We start from the raw sequence: 24276 nt of genomic DNA, 5'->3' as shown, positions 1-24276 counted from the left end.
ATAATTTTGCAGTTTGAGCATAGAAAACCTGTTTATGATTAATTAAATACATTTTAAGAGCCCTGCCTATAACATCCCCATATCCACCATTGGTCATTACACTCCTATTAGTTATTTTTATTATTTGTGCACCGGCGTACATGCTGGGTTACCTTTAGCGCTAAGTGCTAGCACAACTGTCTCTAAAGTTGCAAGTCTCAGATCTTTTCGAGTATATAAAGATGTGTTTCCCTACTAGTTGTTAATGAGTTAGATAAATATTTTGTAACACACCATGCTTGTTTCCTCATTTATAAATAGAATATTCTGGTTGTTACAGCGTAGAAAACATTTTTGTGACCTTCTAAATGTTTTGTTTTTTTTACATTAGAGCGCTCTAGACATTATATAACACCCACATAGTCATCTTCTGAATGCCTCATACTTGTATTTTATTATTATTATTTATAACCATTTTTATGTTTGAAAATGTTCAATTTAGGCAAAAAAGCAACACAATATATGCATGTTTTGACTAATAGGCCATATTCAACCACAAAACAGCATGATTTATTAATATAGCTTGGAAAAAAATGTGATACAGTTACATTCACAATCCTTATGTGACACATGAACTTATATATCTCATGCCTTATGACACGAGAAAACGAGTTAATTTCAGCTAGCTTACAGTGCTGTCACTGGGATACAATACATTAGCACATATACTGATGATAACATGTAATAGTTACAGTATCTTGCCATATTTTGATGATTTAAAACACTACTGAGTCTACTACTACACTATGGAGAAACACTAACTGGTCTGAGCAGCTCCAACTGAAATCAAGTGCATTGCATCTCTTACGGCACTGTGGCGGAATTTGGGCTTAGTCATCTTAGTCATCTTTTTTCATATATATTTTTGTTATCTTTAATGTGATGTACATTATTTAATCCAGTTGTCCACGGTGTGATATAAACTAGTGTTCTGTCACTTCTTGCAGCTTGTAAGTCCCACCTCATGAATGTAAAACAAATATTCACTTCTGTTTGGATCCGTGACATTGTGAAATGTTTCACCCAGCAGGTGATTTGTTGTTTTTCAATTGACTGAGTTTCCCATGTGTATCCCTCTCATTCAAGCTCCTGCTCTATCAACCAACAGTGTACACCTCTATTGTTACGAGATGCCTAAACCAGCACTTTGACATTGTTAATTCGATAACTGCGTTTTATATTTAGTAGGGTTGCCCATCTCTTTGTGACTGGTGATTTGATACGTCTCTAGATACATAGTTTACGATACGATTACAAAACTATATGTATTTAAAAAAAACAAATAAGATACAGTTTCACTGTTAAAGTGGACATATTATGCCTTTTTCAGTTTTTTGACGTATACATGTTAGAATGGTATATTCCCATGTTAAACAATGCCACAGTTTAAGATAATGAGGTTCGAGCATTTGAAAGTGAGCCCTGAAATGACATTTTATCTATATTTTATCTAAAATATCTACATCAAATCTATAATTAAAACAAAAAGTTTTAATGTAGGCTACACTGCGGTCTAGTGGTTAGCGCATATGCCCCACAGCTAGGAGACCCGCATTTGATTCCACTCTTGGCCATCTCTGTGTGGAGTTTGCATGTTCTGCCCGTGCATGCGTGGGTTTTCTCCGGGTAATTGACAACTCCAAATTGTCCAAAGGTATGAATGTGAGTGTGAATGGTTGTTTGTATATATGTGCCCTGTGATTGGCTGGCGACCAGTCCAGGGTGTACCCCGCCTCTCACCCGAAGACAGCTGAGATAGGCTCCACCACTCCCGCGACCCTCACTTTGTGGTAAACGATTTGATGTGCAACTACAACGATAATTACATACAATTTTATGTAAAAGGATATAGATTTTGCTACTATGCGCCATTATTTAAAACAATAAAGTCACTATTTTTCTTTATTATTATATCCCCGGTGTCTGTCATTGCACTTATTCTTTTAAGACAATGACCACAGCCATGTTTGTGCAACACACGCAAAAATACAGATCGCAAACGTTTTTATGCATTCATTTTCTGTGCTGCTTACTCCCCATTAGGAACGCGGAAGCATGCTGGAGCTTATCCCAACTGACTTTTGGTGAGAGATAGGGTACACCCTGAATTGCTTGGCAGCCAATTGCAGGGCACATATCAACAAACAACCATTCATACACACATTGATACAATTTTGAGTTGTAAATTAACCTATCATGCATATTTTTGTAATTATGAAATGGAGCTGGAGCACCTAGAGAAACCCCATGGCCGCACAGGTTGAGCATGAAAACTTCCCACTGAGTTGCTCAACGAACCCAGATCTCCTGATGTGTGGGCGATATACTAACCACAAGGCCACTGTGCAGCCCGTTTTAATAAATCCAATTAGGAGTGTAAATGATTACATTTGCATCTCTTCCTCCCAGTATTTAGTATTTATTATAATCTGTGTAATTCTGCATATTCACAAAGCACAAACACACAAAAATGGATTGTGATTGCAATTCTCTGTACTATGGATGAGCCGGATACTTGTTTTAAACCAGTATCGGTTACGGATAATGCATTTTTGCTGGATACAAATATGGACCGATTATATTTTATCATGGTCCGTATCACGGTGTAAAGACCATGTATGTATTATGTATTCACTCTTCAAGCTCTGTGATTGGTGGCAGCCGAGACAGCGGCATGCATGAGCGCTATTTTCCTTGAAATGTCATCATATAACAGGTCTACCACTTACAATATACTAAGAATTTGGTTAATTTCAGTTGGCAGGACACAGATAGTGGTGACATTAACTGATTAACTGGGGACTGGCCACTACATTACGTACACCTCCGCAGCGGCTCTGCCTCAATGTGCTGCAGTATGCACGTTGCAATCTTAAACTTGTTTTGTACACCGAGCATTTCACAAGAGAGTCACTGCCTGTGTTTTTTTCTTCATCTGTTCTCGTCTAATTTGGCTGGTGAGATAAAGTCAGTGGGAAAACTTGGCTTCAAGTACTGAACACTTTTGAGAAAAATACAGCAAACAATGCAGACAGATTATTTCCCTGTTTGCCATCATTACATGTTTGCATGAATCACAGAGATCATTGAAGTAATTCAATAATAAGTCTTAAAGATAACACATACACAGTACACATATAGTGGGCTAATAATAAATATAGCAACTTCTGATCAATCCATGTCAATTTCAGACATTAAAATAATGTACAGATGTAAGCCCCACACATTTCCAGTTAATCCACACCCACGTCCGGTTTATGCCATTCCCATTCCCAGTACAGATACAGAGAATTTAAATGGGTGAATAGATACAGATACAGATGTACACGCTCATCCCTACTCTTTACACCTTGTTAGTAGATCATCTTTACAGTGTTTTTATACACTCGAACTTTCGATAGATCAGACACTGATGCTTCCCTTTGTACCTGTACCTGTTTGTGTTGCTCTGAGTACTACAACAACATGGACTTGTTATAGCTGCTATAACAGCCAAGGTTAGTTTTGCAAGGTTGAATTCATAAAGGCTGATTCTGCTCCGTCAAACACACCAGACTAGCTTCAGTCTGCTTGAATGTACAATACTGTACAGTACAGTATAGTGTAGTATAGTGTTATTGTGATGTATTATATTGATGAATGGTGCATATGATATTTGTAACAGTCTGTTATTTAAACATGGTTGCCTTTGTGCAGAATGATGTTCTTCACAGACTATGGGAACGTGGCCAAGGTGGAGCGCTGCAACATGGATGGCACCAACAGGACACGGCTGGTGGATTATAAAATCGAGCAGCCCACAGCTGTGGCATTGGATGTGGTCAAAAAGCTGGTGTACTGGGCAGATACCTACCTGGATTACATAGATGTTGTGGATTACCAAGGCAAAAACCGACACACCATCACCCAGGGAAGCCAAGTGCGTGACTGCATTTTGCCTTTCAAATGGCCCATTTTATTTTAAGACAGTTGGTTCATTCTCTTTTTGCTTGTATGATTCAGTCTCATTTTGATATAAAAGGTCAGTTCACTATAGTTGTGGTTGATGAATAAGACACACTGGGGGCAAATCTTTCAAATTAGCTCTTCAGCAGTCTCATCAGAGATTGTGGCCATTCATTAAAACATTCCTTGAGGCAATCAGAGCTACACAGTCATGCAAGATATATATGTATTACATGCGCAGGATCACGTTTTCAGAGGCAGATGCTATTACTGCTTGCGGCCCAGGTAGGGAGGTTATATATGCTTAAAAATGCCACTGAGCTTGAATATTTCGAAATACACTGAAGAAAACTCCATATGCAGCAAATGCAGTTAAAGAAACTGGAATAGGCTTTAATTTAAATGTTCTTCACACTAGTTTACTGTTCTAGATTATAATTGGTTGCTATGAAGAAGCCACCCTCTATTGTACTTATTTGTTTTTATTATCAATATAGGTAATTGATTAGTATTCTTATCCTCATTATATTGGAGTCATATTGATAAAAAGATCTTGACACATTTCTCCTAAATCATCACTTTTTAAAGGTAAATTGTTTTATATGTTGCGTGTATACTATACTTTAACCCCACCAACATCTCTTGTCACATTAAATACAGATCAACATAAATTACAGGTACCCGTGCAATGGAGGAATACAGTAAAAATTGCATGGAACAGTGGTTTGCTTGTTTATTTATACATTTAGACTCATGATTCCCGGTGCCCCCGATGTCATGTTGCAGCTCCCTCAATTTAATTGTATTTCCTTTGAGCAAGGCTCGTCAAACCATGTCACTTTTCATGGGTGTCAGGCTGCTAAATATGGATACTTATGTATCAGTCCTACATCGGCACCACTAGAGGTTTTCAGCTTCTCAGTCGAGTATTTTGGCCCATCGTCTGCATGCTTTGAGATAATACCCATCATTTCACATATTTGTATCTTTACGGGAGAATGGAACAAGCTAATTTTATCATTTTTGCTTTTTCAGGTGTCAAATATTTATGCATTAACCGTGTTTGAGAACTACCTCTATGCTACCAGTTCTGACCCTTCCAAAGAAATTTCTGCTGTGGAGCTGCTGCAAATCCACAGGTTCAACATCACAGCAGAGATGAAGACACTTGCAAGTCTGGGGAAGATGCAAACCCTCCGTGTTTACCATAAAGTCACTCAAACAAAAGGTAAGCCAGTTCCCATCTAGTGAGTGAGTTGGGCTGTTTGTACACCAACTAATTACGTGTACTGATTTTGTTCACAGTTAGGACTCATGCATGTGAGATAGATTCATATGGGAAATTGGGTGGATGCTCCCATATTTGTCTTCTGAGTGGCAGCTACAAGTCCAGAACGTGCCATTGCCGTGTTGGCTACAGCCTGGACTCTGATAGGCAATCCTGCAAAAGTAAGTACATCTAAATTAGATTAATTAATCAATACATTGAAGATGAATCAATCAATCAAGTAATAATCAACTCTTGGTATTTTTTTAGTTAATGGAATATACCCTCTGATGTCAGACACCAATATGAATACTCATTCATTCATTCATTTTCTATCGCTTTTCCTCACGAGGGTCGCAGGAGGTGCTGGAGCCTATCCCAGCTGTCTTCAGGCGAGAGGCGGGGTACACCCTGGACTGGTCGCCAGCCAATCACAAGACACATGTAGACAAACAACCATTCACACTCACATTCATACCTATGGACAATTTGGAGTCACCAATTAACCTAGCATGTTTTTGGAATGTGGGAGGAAACTGGAGTACCCAGAGAAAACCCACGCATGCACGGGGAGAACATGCAAACTCCACACAGAGATGGCCGAGGGTGGAATTGAACCATGGTCTCCTAGCTGTGAGGTCTGCGCGCTAACCCCAATATGAATATTTTTATTTAAAATGTATTTAGTCATCCATGAAAACAGACCTGTTATCTTTGTGTTTTAGACATCAAGATATTCATATTTAGACAACACACTGCATGGTGCGCATGTGGTTAGCACACAAGCCACACAGCTAGGAGACCCGGGTTCGATTCTCCGCTTGATGTGGAGTTTGCATGTTCTCCCCATACTCCGGTTTCCTCCCACATTCCAAAAACATGCTAGGTTAATTGACGACTCCAAATTGTCCATAGGTATGAATATGAGTGTGAATGGTTGTTTGTCTATATGTGCCCTGTGATTGGCTGGCGACCAGTCCAGAGTGTACCCCGCTTCTCGCCCAAAGACAGCTGGGATAGGCTCCAGCATATCCGCGACTGTTGTGAAGATAAGCTGTATAGAAAATGAATGGCTGGATATTCACACACATCAGCTTGGACTTTGGAAAACAACGATTTATTTTTTGATATGTTGTGGCCCAAACCAGTAGTTGTTTGTGTTTGGTTTATATTGATTTGGTCCGTTTAGGGCCTACGCAATTACTGCATTCATTGACACAAGCTTCAGCTGAATGAACTAAGAACGTCATCGTTGTAGTCCTAATTGTAGTCCTAATTTAGATATATATCATTGTCGGCTCTTTTTTTATTTAAGGTCAGCGACAGTGCTAATTGGAGGCACTCATAAAGAACGCCTGAGAAGGACAACATAAAGTCATAATAGAGCAGATGGTGCATTTATCTGCTGTAGAATGATATTGATTGAAAGGGTGCCGATGGACTTAGATTCTTTGCAAAATTATTTAACACCATCGGCACACTGCAATTTTGATTGAGCATTTGTTGACTTGCCTAATCAATTCATGAAAACTGCATAGTTAACAATAAAGGCAAATCAAATTTACATCACAGTTTGGAGGGGGGGGGGCTAAGTTGCAACTTGCGTAACAAAGCATCTGGGATGACATGTTTGATTTATTCCCCCATTACACATGATCTGTCGGTCTCGGTGTCTTTTCTCCTCCTTGCGCTTTCCGTCATCCTAAACATAATGAGATGGTAGTGCTAAATGGTCGTGCTTCTTACAGCGGTCACACTGTAGTATGAAATCTGGGTCTCTTGCAAGTCTTAATTGCCTCCTGGGTAGTTGGTTTCTCCCTCACAAAATGATAAATTGAATTGAGGCATGTGTGGTCCTCACCCACAGAACTGTAGTCTCGTGGGTAGGTACTGAGTGTGAGGAGAGGTCTGCCTCTCTCCCCGGAAGCCCTCCTTCATTCCTCCTCTTGCCTCTACAAAGGATCCCAAAGGGTTGGAGAACATAGAGCCCCCCATAGAGCGTAAGCGGCAGGGAGGCCGCAGAGGAGCTGCCTCAGCTTTCTAGGCTTCACTGTTTGTCCCTCTTTTGAGACGTCACATTATTTTAGATCAGAGACAGTGCTCTGCCAAGGTAAGTATTTGCCGTGGTCTATTTGCTCATACCTTTTTTTTTTTACGCTTTGAGACAACTTTTTAGCACAAGCATGATAGATGATACAGAATTGTCATTGGTATTGGTCATTGTCTCCATTAATGTGAATGGATAACTCTGGCTTTGGCTAAGCCTTGAGAACAATGTGCTTGGTGAAAGTGCTTAATGCTCGGATCAGCCCTGACAAATTGGACCAATTAATTGACAATAACAGTAGAATGTTCTCTCCTTTCTTGCCTCATAGAGCCCAAAAATGATCTCTTCATGTTCTACGGTAAAGGGCGCCCTGGGGTCATCCGAGGCTTGGATATGAACGTTAAGTCGAGTGACGAGCATATGGTGCCAATTGAAGACCTTGTCAACCCTCGAGCTATTGACTACCATGCGTCATTGGGACATATTTACTTTGCTGACACCACCAGTTTCCTTATTGGAAGGCAAAACATTGACGGAAGCCACAGAGAAACTATACTTAACGAAGGTCAGTCAAAAAAAATGTTTGTATGTTTTTTTAATATAATGCAGAATTCCAGGTTCCTGTGTATTTTGCATTTAATATCTCATATTAGAGATTTTCCTCTAACCTAAAGTTATTTACATCTGTTTCAAGATCAATGCCATTGGATTGTATCGTAAAATTCCTTGTTTCACATTTGGATCTAATGATTTGCTCATAGAACTCGACAATGTTGAAGGAATATCTGTGGACTGGATTGGGAATAATTTATATTGGACCAATGATGGCTACAGAAAGACAATCAGTGTTGCCAGGTTGCAGAGAGCCTCTGAGACCAGGAAAACACTACTGGAAGGGAACATGTCACACCCACGAGCCATTGTGGTTGACCCTCTTAACAGGTAAGAAAATATGCTGTTCGGATTCCTACAAAACTTTAGTATCCACTAATCCGTCGTTAATCAAGGTCAATTGGTTCCAGACTTGATCATGATACGTAGGATTCCTTATTTATAAATTGAAAACCTGTTTATGACCTTCTTAATAATTTCTTCAATATTATGCAAGCACTCTAGACATGAACTAACACACCTATAGTCACCGTTTCACCAAATATCGGAGACATAATAAGAGTCAATAAGCCATTTAAGACATAGATAATTATTGTGGTCATGTGTGTTGCTATAAATGTTTTCTCTATGTGAGGTGAGTGGCGGGTCGACAGGAAGTGATATTGGGGTTCAAAGCTTCAAGCGTTTTTGCGTGACGTGGGTTATGGTTGTAACAGTAGTCTGTGTTTTTATTTGGGATTTTTATGTGGGATTATTGTGCCTTTTGTGAGATCATTCAAACCTACAAAAAAGTCTGTTGTTGTGTCTCAGTAATATTACTGACACCTAGTGACCAGTGTAGAATATTGCATATCATTCACAGCATATTTCACTGTGTCTTTTGAATACCTTATATTTGAACTTTAGTTCAAGTAGCCATGTTTATCATTGAAAATGTCTATTTTAGGCAACAAAAAAATGTTCCTTACTCATAATGGGCCGTATTCAACCATGAAACAGCATGATTCATTCATTAATATATTTTGGAAAAACCATGGTACATTGAAACCACAAAATTCAAAGTGATAAGTAGCAAGGGATGACTGTATATACAGTACATTTTTAGTTAGAGGTGTTATTGTGTTATGATCTCTAATGCAGAAAAGGGTGGATAAACAACTAACTCAGATAGACGATGCAGGACATACAGCACCATGGGAACTAAGTACTGAATGCTAAGGTGAGGAAACAAGGAAATCTTTACATGACAAGGGCAGTGTCACGAAGCACCAGGAGGATGGGGAAAAGGTCAATAAAACACAACGCTGGGGCAATAACAGGAGGGATACAAATAATGGTATAGCAGAATGCAGGCAAAGCAGTACGATCTCACGTCTTCCTGCTGTAGCCTGGTGGCCAAATACCCCTAATGGTAAATCGGCTACAGGTGCACCTCGTGGCACTGCCCTCGCAGGAAGGCACTGGATGTAAGGGGTCACCAAGGTGAAACAAAACAAAGCAACACAACAGAACCTAACAAGAGGTCGACTCACTTTTATTACGACAGTACGACAGTAACAGCACAACAGTTTACAGTTCCAACTGGCTGTGTGTTGACCTCCTTTAAGGCACAGCACATATATGCTGTTATACAAGCTGCACACTGAACACAACCAGTTATGCATTCAGTGTTCTTCTGGTGTATTAACATACTCACATAGACCCTCATTCAGTAGAACTGTTGTATTTTGTGAGTAAGATATTTATGCATCTCTGTCTGCCTAGAGACGAACCACCAGCACCAACTCATTAGCCATAGTTAACCTACTTGATTTGTTCCTCTGCAGACATAATACATGATTTCCTTTGTTAACTGAGGCCAGGCTTACAACAAAGAAGGTGCTACAGAACTCAATTAAAGTTTTCCAATCATTTGTAGATTGACTATTTGTTAACACAGTTGGTTTGTTATGCTATGTATTTAAGTCATTATACTGAAGTATTTCCCACCTATCGGGGGATGGAAGGATTGCCAAAACTTAATTTCCCCTTGTGTTCTAGGATGGAAAATACCATCAAATTAATTTAAAGGAGGCTATTGATTTATTCCTGTGAGTGGTGAGATTAATTTGGACAGAGGAAGTATAATACTGTCCAGCAATATAATTTATTTACAAAAATAAGTTATTCATTAATTAACATACAGTAAAGTTATTAATTGACCACACATGTTCATGTTTTGAATTCTGATTGGAAATGTTGCCCCTGACGGTGCATAGAATGCATGTATTCATTGTATTAATTAAAAACTGTACTTGTAGCCCAAGGATGGCACTCATTATTTAAAACAATATATATGTATATGTTTTACTTTATTCCTCATACCTGCAGTTAATTCAGCTCAATATGCTATTTAATTGTCTTTATTAGAGGGTCAGCAATACAGTCATCACTCGTCAAATTAAAATATGGAACATGGAAAAAGCCATGAAACGTCTGTGACGATCTGCATAAGGACGAATAATACAGGATTATATTATTATAATTTGAGTCTCTTTGGAATTAAAGGAATGATCTCCTTTATTAAATTGGAAGTTGCCTGCTTGCTAACAGATTCAGACGCAATCTTTTTTTCTTTTACATTTTGTTAACAATTCAGCCTTGGTAGAGGTCTCTGTAGGTCTGTTGAAAAGCAATTGTGTAAGCCTACATCAACTCTCACATGTATTGATTGATAAGAAATCAAAGGAACAACCTTAAAGTCGATGTGTCAAGAGATAAGGGTGAGGCTGCATAACTGAAAGATAGCCGAAATGAACTGCTGTCTTGAATGAAAAGCAATCTGGTGGAGTTGAGATTAAACTGACAGGAATTGAGCAGGATTATGAACAGAAGCCGCTCCTCTGGACTTAGTAGAAACTTTTTGGTACAGGATGTCATGTTTGTGGAGTGGCAGGACTCACCATTGTTACGTCTTCCAAGGTGGTTATGGTCATGTTTGTTGGTTTGTATGTCTTTGATGGTTTTCCATCAAAATTCTGTTCCGTCCATTGTCTAAATCACTCACTCTGTTAATGTCACTTGACTTACAATGAGAAGTGCACCCTGGACTGAGCATCATTTACACATTGCTAACCCACCTACAGTCGTGGCCAAAAGTTTTGGCAATGACTTAACATCGATGTTTCAATAACTCGGTTCTTATTTTTCAGTGTATTACACATACAATGTTTCCTTAAAAAATAACACAGGTGTGACTGAGTCAAACTCAAGTCACAATTTTGACAATATCATGAAATATTTGCAACACCACTTTATGAACTTTAGTCTGTTGAGTAAAATGTGTCTCCATCCAAAGTATTGCACTAATGTGATTGCTATGTCATTCCAACATGACAAGACACATTTTCCCACAGAATTTGCCTTATTGAACGCATCTATTATGTCAGGTTTAATTACAAACAACAAGGGTGTGGATTATACGAATACAAATACTAAATGCCATGTCAGCAGTCTTTCTGTGAAAGACTTTGTGTCTTGTCACACTGGTCTTGTTTAAAATATAAAACAATTAAAAATGCATTAATTGTGTTTGTCATTTAATGGTGTATCACATTGTTAAAATTGCATATTTATATTATGCAATATTATATTATATAATATAAGCCAATTACTTCAGACATGCATCAACTTGGCTTGTCTTGTCTTTAGTTGAGACCTGACTTGGACTTGCACATTTTTATTTGAGACTTGCAAAACAAGGACTTTTTCCCAACTTTGACAAATATTAAAGCATATAGCGTATAATTTGGATTCCGTCAAAAATGTATGCAAAATTTTTATACTGTTAGAGTACACAGCCTCAGTTGTTATACATGGTGCTGGACCTGTATCATTATTAATACACTTTGTGAGGCCACCTGTGTTTGCAATGTATCTTTGTAATGTATCACAAACCGGGCCTGTTAACAGCCAGTTAGCGTGCTCTCAACTGGAAAACGGAACTGGAAGTCATCCTCCCCAGTTGCCCGTCAATGATGTCGTCAGCGGTCTGCACTGTAGCTTTTTGCTTGCTCACTAACACTGTTACGGCACAATTTTTGGTATTGGTCACGGCTGTAGAAAAACCCACACTGGAAACAAAGGTTAATTGAGGTTGAATGTTCATTTATCCGTCCATTCATTATGTATATGTATTTGAAATGATTTACTGCATATAATACTTTAATTGTACAATGCTAAAACATTTTTATTAACATTTTTGGCTTTCCGGAATGGAATGACTGGATTTGCGTTGTTTGTGATGGGGAAATTTTTATTTGGTTAGAGTGTGTTTTGGGTTTCATCGATCGTCTGGAATGGATTAATGATGTCAACCACTGCACCGCAATGTCAGTGCCATGTCAAGCTTCATGAATGTGCTTTGGCTTCATCATTATTTGAGCTTTACCCCCTTAGAAAATATGAACAGTCCATATTTGCAATGGTAGGTCTTGAGAAAAATACTACAAACCACTATAAGCCCCCCCCCCCCCCCCCCAAAAAAAAAAAAAAAAAAAATCAAGAAAAAACTATATATTTTTTTATTGATTGAAATACTTGTAATATTTTATCATCCAACGGATCCTGACGTAGTACATGGCGAGGATTTGGACCACTCATTTCTATCGATATTCTCCAAATGTAAAGGTTGTTAAAATTAAAGGCTGTTCCTTCCAACTCAATTTCAATTTCAGCTTCATTTACAGATGTATTCTATTTTAATTAAGGCTGAGAGACCTACGCTTGGCCTCTCCAGGATCCTAATGTTTCTCTTGATACACTCGTTTGTTGCTGTGGTGGTATGCTTTTGGTCATTCACATGCTGGAAGACCTATTCATTGCCTTTTTTCAGTGTTTTGGCTAAGGCAAGGAGGTTTTCATTCAATATTCCACAGTACACATCCCTATTTATCAGTCCCTCAATGCAGTGAAGTCTTCCCGGAACCTTTGTAAAGAACAACACCAACACCGAATGTTGCAGTCAGACCTGTGTATGTCCTTTTTTTTTAGCAAGGGGACATTGTAGGCACTGCAGGACCTCAATGCATTATGTTGAAGTATGTTACTGCTGTTTTTCATGGTGATTGGTGTCGCAGCTCCCTTAAGGCCATAAGCAGGCTTCTCTCGGGGAGTTCTGGGATCCCTCACCTTTCTCAGAGTCAATCTTACCCAATGTCTTGCAATTTGACAGGGGTTCAAATTTCACTCAATAAAATTAGTGTATAACCATGATTTTATAACTGTAAGTATATGTATATATTGCTGATTCTCTCTCCTTGCTAAAACAAACAAACCAAAAATGATGCACTGTTCTGATCTTGGGAAACTCTAATAGCTCTTCAATTACTGGTTTCATGATAATTATCATTGACACAAGCAGTTCTACGTACAGTTTTGATTGATTGACTTTTGTGCTTGTGCATTGGTTAGCTGGATGTACTGGACAGACTGGGAAGAGGATGAGGTCAATGACAGTATTGGGAGGATAGAAAAAGCCTGGATGGATGGATCAAACCGCCATATTTTTGTCACCTCAAACATGCTATGGCCCAATGGCCTGACTCTGGACCACAGCTCCAGTACCATGTACTGGTGTGATGCCTACTATGATCACATCGAAATGATTTACCTCAATGGGACGGGGCGAAAGGTGAGTTTTAAACTGTAATGTTGTGGAGAACAGCTCTATTCTATTCTATTGCATTTCTAATATCCCTGCTATGAAATGAGGTGTGTTAATTTTTGTGTATAATTTTTGTTGTTGCACAGTGCCATCCTTGAGCTGTTTCATGTATATAAGCCCAATGTGATTGAGTGTCAGACTAATAGAAAAATGCTGTGCTGATTAGAAATAGAAACACTGTATAGATATCTCCTGATGAACATATATTCACCATACTGTTTCAGAATTATTTTATCCACACCCTTTCTGAGATTTTTGCATACGCGCTCAAATATTTTGATAACAGTGTTGCTTTGCTTACCATTGCAGGTGGTTTACAATGGAAAAGAGCTTAATCATCCATTTGGAATAACTCATTATCACAATTTTATCTTTTGGACTGAGTACATGAATGCATCAGTCTTCCAGCTGGATTTGTCCACCGGGGATGTCAATGTGTTGCGGATTGAAAGACCACCATTATTTGGCCTCCGGGTTTATGATGCACAAAGTCAGCAAGGTTGGCCGCTTTCCCTTTTTATTCTCTCTGCATCCTGTGCCACTGAACCGTAGCAACCCACACTGTGAAAGTTGGACTACATATCGAACCACCCTCTGTTGTGTGTCCAGACATTAGCAATGCAGTGTATTGGTGTGGAAGGTTTATTACGAAATATCAAGGGTTAGATCAAAAATTGGCAGAGCAGTGGTTCTTGTAAGACAACCTCGAACAGAAACACTGCATACACAACAACCCACTCACAAGGTTATAATCAGGGCCTGTTTGCTGCTTCCCAGTATTAATTAATGATCTCATCTGTTCAGTCTATTCCTTAACTATACGCAGCTACTTTAAAGGCACCAATATTGCACGTGATATATCGGTAGTTAAAGTTTTCGGTAATATATTCTCACCCAATATGCCATGCGATTGAACCAGTCCTGTGTGTACCCCGCCTCTCACCCCTTAAGTCAGCTGGGATAGGCTCCAGCACCCTAGTTAGGACAAGCGGCATAGAAAATGGATGGATGGGATGGATTCTCACCCAAGCATTGACTACTCACAGTTATTTGCAAGAATGTGCCTTACAAATTGCCCCAATGAATACATAAATGCATACAGGAATCAAATTTGGCATTATAAGCCAAGATATAAAAATCATAGTGACAGACACTTTGAAATCTCTCAAGCCTCGATTCTGTGAAGTTATATCGGGTGGCCAAGGCTTTCTTTTTCTACTGCAAATGATGATGGATTCATGCTGTTAGAAAGCTGAAAAGAGCAGATAGGTAAGGTAACGGATATTACTGGCAGTAGAGAATGGAACTGGTCCGCACAGCAAGCATTTCTTTTGTTCTGCTGTACAAGGCATTACACATTGGACATCAGACATTTTATCTTGGGACTACAAACACATGATGCTCCAGCTTTTAAAAACTGTTATTAATAATGTTGTTATATATTTTTACCTGGTATTTTTCATTGAACAAATCATATGCTTAGCTAGTTATTTGCAGTAGTCAAATCAACAAAACATCAACATGGCGCAGAGCATAAGGTGGGCTTTGGAAAAGCTTTACATAAGTACAACAACATATATAGGTCTTTTTTTTCAGGTGACAACGCATGCAGCTTGAATTATGGCGGCTGTGGTACCCTCTGCCTTGCCATCCCAGGAGGCAGAGTGTGTGCCTGCGCTGACAACCAGGTTCTGGAAAAGAACAATGTCACCTGTACAGGTAGGAGGATATAATGAATCAGACAAAGCAAGAGGCTTAACATCATCTTTTCCTAGTGCACTGTAATCCCTCCATCCAATGGGGAGAAGATTAACTAATAGCTGCATCTCTTCCAATGCAAGTCTGGTAATGAAAACATGAATTGAGAAGAGAAGTATTCCCACTGGGTTTCCATAAATTACATTCAAATCCCAGTGGTTAAGAATGAGGTTATGACACTATGATAAGCGTGTTTTCATATAATTATAGCTGTGCCAATAATTTCCATTAAACTAATTCTTCATAGAAATTTTGCTTCACTATTGTTTCAACCAGAAGTCTCCAGCAGTGGTTCAGAACCTCAGCGATGTAAAAGTGAGGAGTTTCAGTGTCGAAACCAACGCTGCATTCAGCCTCTGTGGAAGTGTGATGGAGACGATGACTGTCTGGACGGCAGCGACGAGGAGAGCCACATATGCTGTGAGCACTGTAGTGTCTATGGCCACTTACATGAATAGAATAATTTAGCAATTCGCACATTTTTAGAACAGCACTGCAACATAAATCGATTTGGGCAAATTTGTTTTGATCGGTACCACTTTGGTCGTGTGACCGATCACAACGAAGTCGGCGTACCCAGATGGTGGAATACATTAAAACAGGCGGTTTTGGTAGGAAGCAAAAATACAGCTGGAATAGGTGCAGATTCTGGAAGACCTATAAAGCTTTGTGTACTGGTTATAGTGTGTAGCTGCTCTATAGGAGTCCACAACTCAATACAAACAGTCGAAAAATTATCATACAATAATAGGTCCACTTTAAAGGAAATTATTTATTAAAATTAAATTTGAAAAACATTTTTTTAATGTTATTTTTGAGAGACAATCCAAACATTAGGGAACATTAGGCTGGAAAATAAATGTAATTTTACTAGTAGTAAAAATATAAAAAATATTAAAGTCGTGATATCCCAAGAAATTCCAACATACAGATACTAGACAGAGTGCAGCGAAGGGACCCGCTACTAAATGATGATAGTAGATTGCTGGGAATAAATTCATACAATGTCGTCGAACAAATACGGGAATTTTATTTGCAAATGTTGGTCGGTGCTTCTGGCCTCACAGGCCCTTACCGCCCACCACTGCTCGAAACAGTCTTACAACACTCACACTCGGTTAGTAGCTCGCATATGTGTGCTATATGACTGCAATTTGTCACAAGCATACCACAGATGATGTCTTTATGGAGGCTGTCAGAAAACATAATACTGTACACACAATATTGATTTTATTGTTTCTGTTTTCTCCGTTCCCATATTTCATAATGTGTCTTTGACTCAGAAAATGTTAAGTAAAATTCACTTTTTTTCATTTTTTTGTTGGGGCTTTGTCGTGTTCTCTTTTGCAGATAATCACTCATGTTCAACTGATCATTTCAAATGCAAAAACAACCGCTGTATTCCAAAAAGATGGCTTTGTGATGGTAAAAATGACTGTGGTGATAATGAGGATGAGGCAAACAACACATGTTCAGGTATGTATGTATGTATTTTAAACGTGGCTATCAGTGAATTGTGAATATTTGATGTATTTCAATGTAACATTGATGTTTGAAATAAATAAAGCAAAACTTTAAAAAGCATTGTATAAGCACTTTTGAACTGGCTATTAATTTGGCTATTAAACACAAGGGATATATTTTTTAAAATCTGATTTTCCAAACCATTGTTTGTTTTCAGAGAGCTTTTATTTGAAATACCATTTAAATACCCCCCCCCCCCCCCCCCCCCCCCCAAACAAAAAGTGTTTGCCCCCTTCCTGATTTATTTTTTTAGTAGGGTTTGTCACACTTACAGTAAATGTTTCAGATCATCAAACAAATTTTAGTCATAGACAACACAGCTAAACACAAAAGGCAGTTTTAAAATCTGGTTCTGTGCGAAATAGTGATTGACTCCCCTGTTGCACCCCCCAGAAAGAAAGTAATTGAGATCTATCAGTCTGGAAAAAGGTTATAAAGCCATTTCTAAAGCTATGGGACTCCAGCGAACCACAGTGAAGGCTGAGTTATACTTTCTGCACGAACAAGCTGTGTGGAAATCCGCTCAAGAGACCCATGTGTGTCTTTATACTTTTTGTAGCATCTGCTCCCAAACTGCAGGGGGCAGACTATCAGAAACACATGCATTTGACTTTCAACATGGCGACATTTGCGTCTTGTGCGTCTACTTCTTGAAGAGGAGGAATTGTGTTGTATTTATTTACTGCTGCAACAGAAAAGCAAGATAAGGTGGTCCACTCGTCCTTTGAATAGGAGGAGTGCTGCAATCACAGCTCAAAATGACTTTCAGACTTCCTTCCTCTCCTCTTTCTTCCTATCAACACCAAAGGGACTTATACCCTGGCAGGAGAATGTGCTTGCAAAAGAAAATAAAAATCAAACATCTTCACTTAAAACACAACTTGTTTCAGTATTTCTTTAGCCTTAAAGTACTGGGCGTCAGGGCAGTCTGCCTCGTATACTAAATGCCAGTATTTCTGTACTTCAGCTACAAGGATCTCCTGCTCGCTTGTATTTATTTATTTTTTTCTGCATGTCTCCATCCGTGTAGTTAGAAAAATGTGGAGGTGCACGGAACAGAACTTTTCCGCATGAATGGAGCTGCTCAAGGAGGCGTGGGTGTGAAAATTATGTCCTTTGTTGTGCGGACGTCGGAACCACAAATTTTTGCTGTCTACCAAAAAAATCCTATTGATATTTTAATTTGTTTGATAATCTGAAATTGTGACAAACATGCAAAAACAAAAAAGAAAGGAGGCAAACACTTGTTCACATCACTGTAGTTGCAACTGATTTACCACCAGCACTGATGAAATAATAGATATGATAGATTTGTTACACTGCAGAGTGGCAGCTGTACATCAGAAGTACTTATAATATATCACATTAGAGCCATCATTGATGCCTCTGCGGCTCTTTTAATTGGAGGATCAATCAACATGCATTAAAGAGAAGGTGATGAATGTTCCCTCATTAGATTGACACGTATATTCCACATCAATGTAAGATCACTGGCGGGTCCGGGTGCCAACCAGTGCTGTTTCGCATGTAGCTGTCAGCCCGTCAAGTGGCACATTTCCCAAGGCCCTGAGACCTTCAGAGCTGCACTGAGTGATCGAGTGATAAAGTGCAAGGCAGACATTGACATCACAGTGATGTAGTGATCATTAGAGTTGTTCTGAGCAACCCACATTGACTTATGCAGTTTGGATTTTAATGAAGTGCAAGTCTTTCCTCTTTCACAGCTCAGTCCTGTCAGACTGACCAGTTCTCGTGCCAGAATGGGCGATGTATACCTCAAGCTTGGCTGTGCGACAGGGAGGATGACTGTGGTGATGCATCTGATGAAGGATCATGTAGTAAGTCATGTATTTTCTCTTATTGAAATCTCACATACAGACAACCATTCACACTCACATTCATACCTATGGACAATTTGGAATTGGCAATTAACCTAGCATGTTTTTGGAATGTGGGAAGAAACCGGAGTACCCGGAGAAAACCCACGCACGGGGGACACACTTCCTAAATTTATTTAACTAAAATGCACTTACTGGAAATGCCACAGAAATGGAGCCGTATTAAGAGGGTGAGAAACACTGTGAACATGCACCAACAAATGTCTCTTTGACGAATTTGACTGACTCTAGTATATTAAAAGTTTCTGTACAAAAGTGGCAAAATAAAATCCCTAATTTCACAATAAAACCCACACAACTTAGTCCCTGATTTGTTACAAAACACTCGGACACCACCCCTTTACCCAAGTATCCACAAGTACAAAAGTGGTTTCTGGGGTACAGGAATGGTGAAGATGAATGTGTCTATTGTCGTATTCCAGGCTACTTCAAGGCTTCATTGAACCGGTAAGTTATTCACAGCAAAGTCCAGCAGTTCCGGGTTGTCCTTAGAACATCTACTACTTCAGCTTCTGTTGGGAACAATCCGAGAGCATCATCCACATAGTAAATGTCTTGATGAAATGGTGAGCATTTTCTCCCGCTTGTGCTGCTTTGGTGGTCACCAGTGATGACGGGCTTTTCCAAGACACCTGGACCCGGATTCGATACCCCACCATTTATTTTTTTGTTTTTGAACCACAAGACGTCCCTGAGTTCTTCCTGGACAAAGAAGCAATAACACATTGACTTGTTACATCAAAGGTGGATGTTGATTTTTCCTCTCATACCCAAAAAAAGCTGTTTCGCCCAGGTGGTCATTTTGCTGCACTGGTGTATGTGGGGAGCTGTTCTGCTTGAAACCCTGACTGAAGTCCTCCTTTATTTTGGTTATCACAAGGATGCAGATTGCTGGGACAGCTGTTTCCAGGAAGCATGTTTTGGATGTGTTCCTTACTAAGGAGTGGTGTGCTCCATATAGGCAAATGTTGCCAACAATGACACAAGGAGATTACGTGGGCCATGATACTGCTGACACACTTTAATTTTATTTAAAAATACCCTGTCCTAAGAGGAATATAGTGGAGGTATTTGGTCTGCTGTCGCTCGCAGATGTGTTGGTACCTCTAGAGTTGGAATGTCTGCTCTGGGCGCACTGTTACAAGTTGGAAGTGGAATGCTTATTTCTCCTTTGAGTGGCTCAACAATGGAGCCTTGAGCTCTTCTTCCAGTCACATTAACAACTCCAGCATATGTGGAAAGGATGCATGGGTCCCAATGGTCCTTGTATTTTGGAGGCATCAAATAACACTGTCTTGGTTAATGGGGCATTCCTTTGGTTGTCTCCAGTTGTCTGCAGTCTCCAGTTCCCCATCATAGTATCTAGTAGGGTTCATCAACTTTGACTACGTTGGATCAGGACCTGGATGAAATGCAGCTATAAATGGTTCACTGTTGCAGTCTGCACTTTTTATCAAAACTTCACACTTCCGTGCCAGTTGGGAAACTGAAGTTCAGCAGTCAAAACATATGCTCTTCCTGTCGTCTAGCAGCATTGCTTGGAAGCTCTTGCATTTCTTAATGGGGTGTGATTTCTGTATGTGTAGTATGTTCAGGTCTTCTTGCTTCCCTGCACTATCAATACTCTCCTTTAATTAGTTTTTTGGGCTGAAAATAGCTGAAATTCCCAGTCCTTTCCTTTTTTTGAGTGGGCACTGTGGAACTAGGTACATTAAAGCTTGTAGCATTCCTTGTTTTGCCTCCCTGATGACAAACTGAGAGACTACCGAGAATAGTGGGAAAGATACATTATGGTCTACCTTATATATTAATCCAAATGTCAACCAGTTGTCTGTAAGTGGAAAAACAACTTCTCCACAATAGGGCGGATTCCCCTTGCCCTGTCCAAGTATGACAATCACTGCAGATAAGCATCTTCCTTTTCAGCTTTAAGTTCAAAGAGTCTCCAAGCTCTCAAAGGCTGAGATTACCTTGGTTCTCGGTTCAATGTCAGGAAAGTGCTCAACTTCCAGCTGAGATATCTTTCTGGCTCATCATCAACTCATCTGAGATGTACTCTTCAAGGTCCAGTACATGTAGATCAGATGGCTGTTGTGTTTGTTGTGTTAGGCCAAACTATTCATCTGGGGGGAATATCTTGCACCCATGTGTGTTTTCACATATTCACTTACTCTTTAATGTGAACTCGATAGTTTTGGTAAGCGCTTGACGCCTGCTGAGCTTCTTCTTGTGCTTGTCTCAGCAGGCTCCACACCTTGGCTTTGGCTGGCCTCTGTTTCTCTTTCCTTCCAGATGAGCCATCTCTATTTTAATTTCCTTTTTGCTTAAACTTGCTCAGGCCCTTGCTGCCTCCACCTATGCGCGAGTCTTAGCTGCTTCCAGACTGACAGCGGATTGACATGAACATGATGATTGATAAGAACCGGATGGAGAGTGTGACATATGGACATTGCATCAAGAGTGTCCAGATTAGTTTGCACCTTTGAAGTTTCCTGTTTTGAAGCTTCTTGCTGATAATCTTTCATCTGCTCCATCTTCCGTTGGGAGGTTGCTATTTCACTGTCTCCCTTGTGTGATGTTGTAGTCAGTACTTTTAGTTGGAAAGAGGTAAAACAAAAGAAAGAAAAAGTAAAGACATGATAGCTGCTACATCTTAGTAATATTCAGAGCTCAGAGGTAACTCAAATAAATTGTTTCAAATAATTTAAGTGGTGTGATGAACACAGATGCACACACACACAAACTATAGTGATGGCAACATGCAGAGAGAAATCGCTGCAGGACCACTGGGCTTTCCATATGGAGTCTCCTGAAGCTTAGACAAAAGTTCATCGTGCAGGTCATCCTGCAGCATGAAGCTTGATGTTCTATCAGAGTGCTCAGTGGGTTGCAGGAAACGGGACATTTAATATGAAGACAAATTAAGTCATCCAAATAGAGGAAGCAGATTTGTGTGCTTGACAATACATCACACAGCGGTATTGTCAGTCAGATGAGGTTTGTTTGGTTGTTTGGACAACAGTCTGATTTCAGATGAGAGAGACTCTCAGACACTTGCATTGATCCATGTTGGGTGTGAGGCAGAGGATGCCAAAACCAATTTTTGGTTAGACAAGAGACAACCACATTATACCCTCATTGTGTTATGAACCACTGGGTGGTATACTACCTCTTGGTACAACCGCATGACTGCATGAATTACCCACTACAATGTTACAATATACAGTGTATATCTTTATACAATTTGGATATTATTTATTAACACCATCAACCTACTGTAACACTATGCACTAACTGATGGTTGGCAAGTGCTGCACTGGCTGTTTTGCCTCTGACTCCTTTTGATGAATCCTAAGCCGCTTTAAAACACGGTCACAAACAGCCAGGGTGTAAGCAGTAATGAAGTTCATGCCTGGTTTCATTCAGTCATAATCAAGCTGTGCAGGAAAACATATTCTCTCAGTCACTGTTGTCTCAGCTTCTTCGGGCATTACTCCTCAGTAGGCACTCCAGTGTGCAGTCCTGGCAGCTCACTCAGCTTCACTGGAGCTTCTATGGGTTTAGGAACACCTGAAGCTCAGTGGAGTCATGGAGTCGCCTTCAAGATTGATGTTAATTTGGATTTTGTTTGTCAGTAGTTTAGTAGTTGTCACACACTGTCTCACATTGGATTTTCTGTTCACATGAACCTGACATTATTTATGGATGTTGGTGTTTCATTTTTAGCCAAGCTCACTGTTTACTTGAAACCTTCATTATTTATGGATGCTTCATGCTTCATTTTTAATGAATGTTAAATTCAATTCAGCCACAGGCTGTCAGTGAGAGCAAACATATTCGAAGCAAGTATACATAACATTGCTCTGATAAAAAAAATATGATATGCTACCAACAGCCTTATTTATTCTAGTCAGGAGAAGCAGATGCTAATAAATCAATTCAAATGTAGGATTGCGTTTCATTCTGAGTCAATAAAGCTGTATACATCCTCTAAGGTTATTTGAATGCATTTCTCAAAGAGGAGTCCTATCTCAAAATCTAAAAAGAAAATAATATCTGATTGGAATACGAATTTCATCAATCAACAGTAGGGAAAAGATGATGTATCACTGTAGGTCTGATAGCACTAAATTCCCCTTTAAATGTTCGGTAGAGACTGGAAATTTGTTGACAAACAACATACTGACGCAAATTTGCTTTGTTGGATTAACGGTGGTAAAAAGATGATGATATCAATTAAAGTGGCCTAAAAGTGCTGATGATACCACACCAAGTGTAAAAAACAATAGCAAAATTAAAGTACTCACACCGATGCAATAGATGCATAAAGAAATATGAAATAGGAGTGAAATTAAGGTTTTGACACAATATTGAAATGCCACCCAGCAAGTGTCCTGACGCAATCTCGGCTGTGACGTCACTGTCCGAATATGTTCCAGGAACCAGATTTAAAAATTTGCAGCCACAAGCTCACAGCAAAAGCAAACAAGTGGAATATTCACAACAATAATACAATAATATCCACTGATATTGTGTTGTGATAAGTAAGATTTAACACACACAAAGAAATTGCCATATTTCATTGTCAGTAAGTGGCAAAAACAGCTGCAAAATGAAACAGTAATCAATGTTTATTTTGCCCTGGAATGAAACCCCATACTATTATTCTAAAATTCATATCTTAGATTCATTTATGTAGTGGTACCTTGACATACGACTGTCCCAACCAATGACTCTCTGATTTTTTGCTTTGAACTGTAAGCTAAAATGTGGATTTACAAGCTGCTTTTCTTGGCAGGCATAGCCAAGGACGGTGTCAAAGTGACAATGACTGAAGAACAGAATTGATGTAAACAGCATTAGCAGCCAGGAAAGATACATATATTATAGCGATCAAATTTATCTTATTTATTATGTAACTATTATAACTATGATAGTGACAACGTCTAATTAAAATAATTAATTGAATACAGAGCCACCATCCACAGATACGGACCTGGAGTTTGTTCTTCAGTGAGGTGCACCACACAATGTACACATTAGCACTCAGTAAGTTAATCAAATCTTACCTGTATGCATTCCTACATAGTATCAGCATTTGGTGGTGCGGTGAAAGTATAGTATAAAAAAAACACAGTATAGTATAGTATAGTATAGTATCTATGTATTTATGCACAAATACATGTACATACACACTTACAGAAATACACACATCAATATACACACTTATAGTACATAAGTATTTCTCTGCACAATCCACTGACTTATCCATGATGTCATTGGTATGCTATTATCACAGTAGTAATGATGTCATCAATGAGATTGTAGTTATTACAATTGTGTGTCACTGTCATTCTATTTGCTATCATGGTTCATATCTTCATTACCACTATTACCACCAATATGTTTGACTGTTTCATTCTAGTAATATCACTGTGGCTGTTTAATACTTTGTCCTCACCATTGTGATCCTTTATAACCA

General features: G+C 39.2%; 1 protein-coding gene across 14 annotated transcripts in view; it reads left to right on the top strand.

Annotated features, from left to right (window-relative positions):
• lrp1bb (low density lipoprotein receptor-related protein 1Bb) overlaps positions 1-24276 on the top strand; it is a 253729-nt gene that overhangs the window by 112185 nt on the left and 117268 nt on the right. For 9 of the 14 annotated variants that reach the window (XM_058083119.1, XM_058083121.1, XM_058083117.1 and 6 more), the window contains 11 exons: positions 3736-3958; positions 5020-5212; positions 5290-5433; positions 7627-7863; positions 8060-8240; positions 13362-13581; positions 13924-14113; positions 15211-15333; positions 15649-15792; positions 16723-16848; positions 18621-18734. In XM_058083119.1, the coding sequence (XP_057939102.1) occupies positions 3736-3958; positions 5020-5212; positions 5290-5433; positions 7627-7863; positions 8060-8240; positions 13362-13581; positions 13924-14113; positions 15211-15333; positions 15649-15792; positions 16723-16848; positions 18621-18734 (1895 nt within the window). The remainder of the gene's footprint in view (positions 1-3735; positions 3959-5019; positions 5213-5289; positions 5434-7626; positions 7864-8059; positions 8241-13361; positions 13582-13923; positions 14114-15210; positions 15334-15648; positions 15793-16722; positions 16849-18620; positions 18735-24276) is intronic. The other 5 variants (XM_058083126.1, XM_058083123.1, XM_058083127.1 and 2 more) reach the window with 1 other exon arrangement.

This window comes from Doryrhamphus excisus, chromosome 9, assembly GCF_030265055.1.
Source record: "Doryrhamphus excisus isolate RoL2022-K1 chromosome 9, RoL_Dexc_1.0, whole genome shotgun sequence".
NCBI classification, from domain to species: domain Eukaryota; kingdom Metazoa; phylum Chordata; class Actinopteri; order Syngnathiformes; family Syngnathidae; genus Doryrhamphus; species Doryrhamphus excisus.
Note: the sequence above shows the minus strand (reverse complement) of the source record. Positions and strands in the feature narration are given on the sequence as shown.